This window comes from Thamnophis elegans, chromosome 2 (genome assembly GCF_009769535.1).
Source record: "Thamnophis elegans isolate rThaEle1 chromosome 2, rThaEle1.pri, whole genome shotgun sequence".
In the NCBI taxonomy this organism is placed as follows: Eukaryota; Metazoa; Chordata; class Lepidosauria; order Squamata; family Colubridae; genus Thamnophis; species Thamnophis elegans.
In genome coordinates this window covers 169,471,811-169,481,595 of record NC_045542.1, presented here as the reverse complement: position 1 = coordinate 169,481,595, position 9,785 = coordinate 169,471,811, and the positions used below count along the sequence as shown (strand labels likewise).

General features: G+C 45.4%; 1 protein-coding gene across 1 annotated transcript; it reads left to right on the top strand.

Moving 5' to 3' along the window:
- Nucleotides 1–269: 269 nt before the first annotated feature.
- On the top strand, nucleotides 270–7,573 carry LOC116502584 (major histocompatibility complex class I-related gene protein-like). The gene is made up of 7 exons (XM_032208460.1): nucleotides 270–273; nucleotides 653–898; nucleotides 1,764–1,891; nucleotides 1,947–2,031; nucleotides 5,184–5,471; nucleotides 7,051–7,122; nucleotides 7,398–7,573. Exons 1-7 carry the CDS (start codon nucleotides 270–272, stop codon nucleotides 7,529–7,531), a joined length of 957 nt encoding a protein of 318 aa, XP_032064351.1. The 3' UTR covers nucleotides 7,532–7,573.
- The last annotated feature ends 2,212 nt before the right edge of the window (nucleotides 7,574–9,785 follow it).

The window sequence follows — 9,785 nt, the reverse complement described above, 5'->3', positions numbered from 1 at the left end:
CTGAAGGCAGAACAAGAAGCAACTGATGGAAACTAATCAAGGAGAGAAGCAACCTAGAACTTAGGAGAAATTTCCTGACAGTTGGAATTAATCAGGAACAGCTGCCTCCAGAAGTTGTGAATGCCCCAACACTGGAAGTATTTAAGATGTTGGATAGCCATTTGTCTGAAATGGTGTAGGGTTTCTGCCTGAGCAGGGGGTGGACTAGAAGACCTCAAGGTCCCTGCCAACTCTGTTATTCTGTGAAGATGCATTATTAGCATGCAGGAATGAGTAAGCTGTATTAGGGCGAGGCAATTTTAGCTGCCAATTATTTAGCCAATCATGTGGTCAGTCCTGTCCCAGGTCCGTCAGTTCCTGCAATTGGCAGGGGAGTTGTGATCGAGTCAGGGGCATAAGCAGCTGGCTGGGAATCCCAGGGGGGCAGAGGAGCTAGGGGTGGGGAAACCTTAATCAGTGTGCTCTGCCCAGATGTTTTTAAGCTCAGCCAAGGGATGCTGGGGCTTCTTCCTCAGGTTTGAATGGAGGAGCCTTTCCAAGCAGAGCAGAAAGAGGGCAAGCCAGTTGTTGGAGATGCTGGTGGATAGTGAAATGTTGGCGGGGATGGAGTGTAAACTCCTTAATTCTATCCTTTTTCTTCCTCCCTATCCAGGCTCCCTCTCACACTCCCTGTGCTATTCCTACCTCCATCTGTCAGAGCCCAGTCAGGGGCCGCCTCAGTCCTTCATTGGGGGCTACTTGGATGACCAGCCCATCGCTCGCTTTGACAGCCACACCAGGAAGATGGAGCCTCTGGTGTCCTGGGTGAAGGAGGTGGAGGAGGGGACCTTTCTGCCCTTTGAGTCGGTCTTCAGGGCCGACCTGGAGAAGTTATCAAAACTGGGCCGCCGGGCTGGAGGTGAGCAGAGGCAGCACCACCTTTGGCCTCCAATGGATTCAGGAGCCGATTGGTGGGATTTTATTCCCTGTAAAACACAAAGACTCCCACAAAACCAATTTTCTCCCTCAAATTCTTCACGGCTTGGCCCCACCCACATTATGCTCTCTGACCACTGAAAGGCTTTGATCCTTGTGGGATGAAGAGGGGAAGGAGAGATTGGCCAGATAAGGACAAGACTCCTTGCATGAGACTTGTCCAAAAAGGGCTTTTTTCAAGAAGCAACTAAACTTTCTGGTTTTTTTTGAAGATGTTTCACTCTCCACAAAGGTTCTTCAGCTCTGACTGGATGGTTGGGAATTTATATTCCTTGCAGACAGCTGGACATTTGCATTCCTTTAGAGAGTCATTGAGGTCAGGGAGGTTTATCTCTGTCCTCAGGGTCACCTGAGTAGTACAGATGGGTGTGGAGCCTTCTTGGAACTGCTGAAAGAATGTTGTAGATGGAGATGGAGGTGTCGTATTTCTCCCCTCTGTTGACCCTCTGATGAAACAGATAAACTTCCAAGCGGCCTCAACAACTGTCTCAAAGAATGCAAATGACCAGCTGTTATAAATCCTTTTATCCTTTTATAAATCCTTCCATTCCCACCATCCTGTCAGAGCTGAAGAAGCTTCTTGGATGAGAAGCGAAACATCTTCAAAGAGAAAAAACAGGAAGTCCAGTTGCCTCTTGAAAAAAGCACCTTTGAGACAATCGTGACCTGGATGGAGACTGAGAATCTCCATAAGCATTTGCCTGAGACTTCTTAATGGGCCTCCTGGAGGGGAGGGGGCTGAGGACTCCTCAGCCCTTCTCACCCACCTCTCTCCTGGACTCTTCCAGGGCTTCACACCCTGCAGGCGATTTTGGGCTGCGAGATCAAGAAAGATGGGAACAAAGGAGGGTTTTTGCGCTATGGCTACAACAGGTGGGATATCATCAGCTTCCAGAATGAGACCCTCAAATGGGGAGCAGCTCAGCTCAAGCCGAGAAGGTCAAGGAGGAGGATGATCCAGAGTGGTCGAGAAAGTAAATGTCTTCCTGGAGAAGACCTGCATTGTGTGGCTGCAGAGATACCTGTCCTACCGGAAGGATGCTCTAAAAAGGGCAGGTGAGTGGCAAAGGGGGGTCTCCATTGAGCATGTTTCTGTAGGCTCCCCCTCCCCATATTATTTTTCCCTACATAGCCAAGCCACCCTTTGCAGAAAAAGGTCAGGCAGTATCCCAGATCACATTACAGAAGGAAAATAAGCAATGGTAAAATTCTATTTTTTTTACTACTGGTTCTGGGGGTGGCTTGATGGGCATGGCTTAGTGGGCGTGGCAGGGGAAGGATACTGCAAAATCTCCATTCCCACCCCTTGGGCCAGCCAGAGTGGCATTTGCCGGTTCTCAAAACTACTCAAAATTTCCACTACTGGTTCTCTGAACTACTCAAAATTTCAGCTACCGGTTCTCCAGAACTAGTCAGAACCTGCTGGATTTCACCCCTGAAAATAACCTTCAATGCCCCCAACCCCAAATAAGTACTTCAAATAAGTAATTAATGCTGAAGGTCCTGTTCTATTTCCATGAGAAAAGCTTGCAAAACAAATGAAACTAACATTGGGTCAGGATGTAAAGATCAGTTTGTTCCTTATTTCTATGTGGAAGAACTTGCAAATAGAATATAAAACAGAAAATAGAACAGAACAAATAGAATCAGAATAGAATCAGATAGAATAAAAATAGCATAGAATAGTATAGAATAGCATAGACTAGATTGTTATAGAATAGATAATTAGAATAAGAATGAATAGAATAGAAGAATTAGAATGAATAAGAATAAAAATAGAACAGAACAGAATAGAATATAGAATAGAATAGAACAGAACAGAATAGAATAGAATAGAATATAGAATAGCTGTCCTTATCACCCTCCGTAAGGACTTTCTATCTGAGTCACTGCTGCCACCAAACCAAAGAGTGATGCAGTTTGTTAAAACACACTCAATCGTGCCTCTGTAAAGAGTGGCCAGGACAGAAAGAGAAAGATGTGCTCTCCTCATCTGACGCAGGAAATGCAGACGCATTGAGCACATTCAATTTGGTAGGTTAACATTGAATCAATCCCCAAACTGGGGATTTTGTTGATTTTGTTTTCGTACCTTCCACCCTCTCCCCCTACCCCATATTATTTATGTCCTACACAGCCAAGCACCTTTCATGGGCTTGGCAGAAAAAGGTTGGGCAGTATCTCACATCAGATTACAGAAGAGCGATGGGGAAATAATCTTCACTATCCCCCAAAGTAAATTCTTCAAAGATAAAGATAAGGAATCTAATTGAACAAGAGATTAAGGCTGCAAGATCTGGTTCCATTTCCAATCTTGCAAAGCAGAAGAAATTGCAATACAATTTCCACGTCCTGCATTTGGGACAGAATCAAAAGATAGGTTTGATTTGTGCAGGTAGTCCTCGTATGACCACATTGAGCCCAAAATTCCTGTTCCTAAGAGACACAGTTGTAAATGAGTTTTGCCCCATTTTACATACTTTCTTGCCGCAATTGTTAAGGGAATCACTTCAGTTGTTAAATTAGTAACACAGTTGTTAAATGAATCTGACTCCGCAACCATCATAAATATTAGCCATTGCCAAAAGTCTGAATTTTGAGCCATGGGGAGCAACGGTCATAAATGTGAAAAATGGTCATAATTCACTTTTTTTCAGTGCTGTTGTAACTTTGATCGACTAAATAGCAATGGCACTTAGACTTATATACCGCTTCACAATGTTTACAACCCTCTCTAAGCGGTTTACATTGCCCCCTACAATCTGGTCCTCATTTTACCGACCTCGGAAGGATGGAAGGCTAAGTCAAACTTTAGCCAGAAAGACCCGAACTGCCAAACTGCTAGCAGCCGGTGATCAGCAGAAGGAGCCTGCAGTACTGCACTCTAACCACCACACCACGGTGGCTAAATGAATGGCTGCCAGGAGAACTAACGTGTTTCCATCTCTAAAATTCAAATAAAATTCCAGTGGATGGAGAATCAAACTCGACTCAACCCAAAAGCATTCCAATTATTTTACTCAGAGTAGAATTTTGCCCCAAATTCTATGTATACCCTGCTTCTCCAAAATAACAACTATCCTGAAAATAAGCCCTAACATTATTTTACATGAGCGCCTAATATAAGCCCTATGCCCCTAAATAAGCCTACTTAAGATCCTGTGCAGTGCCCATTCTGTCTGGTTGCTTGTGGTGCCATGGCTTGAGGTGGGGTGGAGCTGCCCCACATGTCCCGCACTAGCTTATCTCATGTCTGACACCTGCCTCACTGCGGCGGGACCAGTAGCCGTGAGTAGCAGGAGCAGGGATGAAATCCTCCCAGTTCAGCCTGGTTCGGCCGAACCTGTAGGGACAATTGTCCCTGGTTCTGCAAACCGGTAGTAAAAAAAACTTCCGGGATCACGTGGCTCAGCTGTGAGCCGCGTGATCGTGGGAAGCTTCCCCCCTTTTTAAAGCATTTTTTTCCTGCCGGTTCGGGCAAATAGGCAGGAACAAAATGCTTTAAAAAGGGGGGAAAGCTTCCCATGATCATGTCTCACAGCTGATCCACATGATTGTCAGAACTTCCCCCCCTTTTTAAAGCATTTTGGTCCTACCTATTTGCCCAAACCGGCAGGGAAAAACTGCTTTAAAAAGTGAAAAAAAGTTGGCTATGCCCACCCAGTCACATGACTCCCCCAAGCCACGCAGAACCGGTGGGCAAAAAATTGGATTTCATCACTGAGCAGGTGCCCATGTTGCCACCAGCCCACTTGCTTCTGCTTGCTTGCAGCCACAACAGAGGAGGCTGAGCAGTGTGTTGGTGCCGTGGCCACGGGGAGGCAAGTGTTGGGGCATGGGTAGCCTGGATGGGGGCCCTGAGATAAGCCAGTTTGGGATGCATAAGGTCGCTCCATCCCCCACCCCTGCCTTGTGGTGGTGAGCAAACAGAAGTGTATATGGAAAATATAGGACACCCTTGAAAATAAGCCCTAGCACTTATTTTGGAGCTGAAAAGAAAATAAGACCGGGTCTTATTTTGGGGAAAACCAGTATCTTTCAAAGCTAAATCTAAAGAGCTTCAAGGCCCCATCTTTGAGGCTCTCATAGGTTCAAGCATGGAGGAGGGAGCAGTGGGAGAGGATGGCCAAATGAGGTCTTCCCAGTTATTAAAGCATCTTAACAGAAATATTAGAAATTCCAGGAACTCTGTGTTGCTGTTTCTGCAGAGCCTCCAGTGGGGAAGGTGACTCGCAAGGAAGTAGATGACAGCCTGGAGATCCTCATCTGCCAGGCCTCTGGCTTCTACCTGAAGGAGATCCAGGCCACTTGGATGAGGGACAAAGAGGTCTGGAACAACGAGACCCTGCATAGGAACGTGGCCCCCAACTCAGACGGGACCTATTATGTCCGGCTCAGCACTAAAATCAACCCCAAGGAGAGGCAGCATTTTCGGTGTCGCCTGGAGCACGAGGGCTTGCAGGAGCCCCTGGTCTTGGCTTGGGAGGACAAAACAGGTGAGAGGTTGTGATGTGTAGAAGTTTATTTTTCACCAATGTTGGAAAGACTTCTGCTGCACCATCTCAAGTTCTCAGGTGGAGAGCAGCAAATGTAGTGTTATATTTCGTGATGGGAGAGAAGGGATTTCTGACAGGGAGTTACAGTACAAGTAGTAACTTGAAAGAAAAGGTCCAAACATATAATATATGATAAAGCATCATCATCATCACCATCACCATCCTTACCCATTGTGGATCCACTGCAGGATGAAGACCTCTTCCGCATGTTTCCAACCCATACGTCCTGAGTTTCTTTTGCCAATTGGGCCCACAATACTTGCTGATATCATTGATCCATCTTATTTTCGATCTCTTTGTGGACGCTTGATATATGGTATATGGCTGTGATGGCAAACCTATGGGACATTGGCACAGGTGGCACACAGAGCTCTGTCTGCAGGCATGCCAGCCGTCGCCCAAGCCCAGCTTTGCGTGCATGCGTGTGCCTCCCGCTGGCCAGCTGGTTTTCAGGTCTCTGCCATACATGCACAGGGGATGCGGCACATGTGGGGGATGCACAAGTGCATGTGCAGGGAGGGCGCTCACATTGTATTTTGGGGGTTCACGTCAGAGGTGGGTTTTCTGACCTTTCCTGACATTTAAATTAGAATTTGCTTCTAGAACTAAGGAGAACTTTCCTGACATTAGGAATTAGAGGTTGGTTCTAGAACTAAAGAGAACTCAGTTCTCTCCAGACAGTAAGAAGGTAGAGGTTGGTTCTAGAACTAAGGAGATATTTCCTGATAGTTAGAAGTTGGTTCTAGAACTAAGGAGAACTTTCCTGACAGTTAGAAGGTAAGGTTGGTTCTAGAACTAAGGAGAACTTTCCTGACAGTTAAAGATAGAGGTTGGTTCTAGAACTAAGGAGAACTTTCCCGACACTTAGACGATAGAGGTTGGTTCTAGAACTAAGGAGAACTTTCCCGACAGTTAGAAGATAGAGGTTGGTTCTAGAACTAAGGAGAACTTTCCCGACAATTAGAAGTGGAGGTTGGTTCTAGAACTAAGGAGAACTTTCCTGACAGTTAGAAGGTAGAGGTTGGTTCTAGAACTAAGGAGAACTTTCCTGACAGTTAAAAGATAGAGGTTGGTTCTAGAACTAAGGAGAACTTTCCCGACACTTAGACGATAGAGGTTGGTTCTAGAACTAAGGAGAACTTTCCCGACAGTTAGAAGATAGAGGTTGGTTCTAGAACTAAGGAGAACTTTCCGACAATTAGAAGGTGGAGGTTGGTTCTAGAACTAAGGAGAACTTTCCTGACAGTTAGAAAATAGAGGTTGGTTCTAGAACTAAGGAGATATTTCCTGATAGTTAGAAGTTGGTTCTAGAACTAAGGGGAACTTTCCTGACAGTTAGAAGGTAGAGGTTGGTTCTAGAACTTTCCTGACAGTTAGAAGTTAGACAGTTGGCTTCTTTCATGTGGGAGCACAGCATGGAGGCCAGTGAGGGTTGGGAAATGCTTCTGTTGCTGAGCATCTCTCCATCAGGGAGCCCAGCCTTTGTCTAATCAGAAATTCTGAATTTCTCCTCCTTTAGCTACAATGTGGTGGATCCCTGTGGCAATTGTGGCCGCCATAAACGTGGGACTTTGGATTCTCTTCCTGAGAGGTGAGTGAGACGCAACCTCTGACAGCTACCCCTGTGTCTTTCTGTGTGGACTGAGCCAATGTGGACTCTTCTCCAGGAGTTCCTCTCTCGGGGAAGGACCAGGAGGAGTCGATGTGGAGGAGAGCTGCAAACTTTTTCTTGGCTGTTTCTTCTCTGACCTGTTGAGGTTGCAGTGGGGGGGGGGGGGAGAAGAGAGATCTAAGGGGTGGAGAGTAAACACACTGACACAAATTGGGGCTGTGGTGGGTTGACTTCTCCATTTTCTCTCCTTGCAGCACAAGGCATCCTATGGCAGCTGGAGGTCCCAGAAGGCTCCGGAAGCCGCTCTGCCAACATGACACAGGCAAGAAAGGAATCAGCCGTGGCTCAAAAGGTGGAGCTCCTGAGCAGGGCAGTTGGAGACGTCTGACCAGGACTGAATATCAGAATCAGAATGCAGCTGGAAGGGACCTTGGAGGTCTTCTAGTCGAGCCCGTTGCTCAAGCAGGAGATTCAGACAAGTGGCTGTCCAGTCTCTTCTTAAAACCTCCAGTGATGGAGCACCACAACTTCTGAAGGCAAACTGTTCCCTGCTTAATTTTCCTCACTGTTAGGAAGTTTCTCCTCAGTTACAGGTTGCTTCTCTCCTTGATTAATTTCTATCCATCGCTTCTTCTCTTGCCTTTTGGTGCTTGGGAAAATCAATTGACACCCCCCTCCTCTTTGGCAGCCTCTCAAATACTAGAATACTGTTACCATGTCATCCGACCGTCCCGTCCCTCTTTTCTCTAGACTGGCCAAACCCAAATCTTGCAACCGTTCTTCGTGTGTTTAGTCTCCACCTTTAATCATCTTAGTTGCTCTTCTTTGCACTTTTCCAAAGTCTCAACGTCTTTTTTTGTAATGCGATGTCCAAACTGGATGCAGCACCTCAGGTGTGTCTTCCAAGGCTTTATAAAGCAGTACTAATACTTCACGTCATTTCGATCTTACATCTCTGTTACAACCAAGGATTGTTTAGCTGTTGTGGCTGCTGACTGGCTGAAGCAGGAGTCACAGGGTCTGAAGAGAGGAAACCAGGATCCTGGAATCTCAGAAAGTGCAGCGTCTTTATTTCAATATATATCTATTAAAAAAATGTTGCTGTTAAGGTAACAATGATTTAATAGCTGACCAGCTGCTGTAAGGCTGTAAACTGAGATGATGAAATGAGAATGAGTCAGCAGGGTTCCTGCCACTAAGAAGCTGTCTATATAAGAGAGGCCATGTGAGGGCATCTCTCTCTCCTCGTGTTCTAACCCCATTGGAGCTCTCCGTGTATGCCTCCGTGTTATAGTTGCAGATTGATTGATTGCCTTGTATTTGCCTAGAATGTGTATATACGTATATATAGATGCTTATAGATAAACCACTGTTTTGAAAGACAAAACCTCTCTGTACTGTATTTTGCTCCTGTGGTTTCTCAAAATAGTAGTCACACTGTGCACACTCTGACAGTTGCCAACAACATTGATATGACCAGATTCCCTCTCCCTTCTTGGTCTCTGTCAGAGAAATGAACGAAGGTGCTAACTAGGCTATCTCTAGATTAAGAAAAAATGAAACTCCTTAGCAGGGTATACAAGTTTTATTGAAATTCAGTCCAGAACATGAATAGTTCTGCCAATTGGCTTGAGGCTCCAATGGGGGAATTTCACACTGGAGACGGTTAATGGACTTATGGCAAGTCCCACCTTCCCTCCCATATATTATCATCCTTTCCGCCCCACCTTTGGTGATAACTGCATTTTTCTTGCAATCTTGATGTGATTTCAAGGGTGAAATGCTAGCGGTTCGGACTGGTTCACCCGAACCAGTAATTTCCGCCGATCAGCTGGACGATGATCAGATGTGACATGCTGATTATATGCTAGAATTGTCAGATTTCCTGCTTCTAGCTAATCTAATTGCGTTGCACAGCGGATTCCCCACCCTCGCTGTTCTACTTACCTTTGCAAACTCAGAAGGCTTCAAAATGTTCATTTTAGCCCTAGGAATTAGGAATTTAATAAATAGGTAAAAATAAAATTAAGACTTACTATTTGTTAAATTTACATGTAGTTCTTGATTTATGATGCTAATTGAGCCCAAAATTTCTAAAGAAAAAAATGAATTTTTGATTTAGAGATTTGATGATTAGCTAAGCTTTGATTATATATTGTACAATGTGTATTATTGGAGTTTAATAGATTTACATTTTCAATTTCAATTTCAATTTAATGGATTTGTATGCTGCCCAATTCCGAAGGACTCTGGGCGGCTTACATAAAAACAGTTTAAAAAATATTAAAAGAATTTAAAATACAAAAACAAAGCGAATTAAAAAAAAGACACAACATGCACTCGATCTTAATGGGGCTGAAGCTCAATCAAAGATCAGCAGCCCCAGGCATGCCGGAACAGCCGGTCTTAACAGACTTTCGGACGGCCGAGAGAGTGGGGAGGGTCTGCATCTCAGGGGTAGATCGTTCCATAGGGCCGGGGCAACTACAGAGAAGGCTCTCCCCTGAGGAGCCGCCAGTCAACATTGTGTAGTCGACGGCACCCGGAGAAGGCCCACCATGTGAGATCTATTGGGCGCTGGGAGGTATGTTGCAGGAGGCGGTCACGGAGATATCCAGGTCCTAAGCCATGTAGGGCTTTAA

Bases quoted from the DNA above. Each gene is read 5' to 3' on its own strand.
- LOC116502584 (XM_032208460.1), top strand. The intron at 1,892-1,946 runs GCAGCTCAGCTC...AGAGTGGTCGAG, and splicing joins ATGAGACCCTCAAATGGGGA to AAAGTAAATGTCTTCCTGGA. The intron at 2,032-5,183 runs GTGAGTGGCAAA...CTGTTTCTGCAG, and splicing joins GGATGCTCTAAAAAGGGCAG to AGCCTCCAGTGGGGAAGGTG.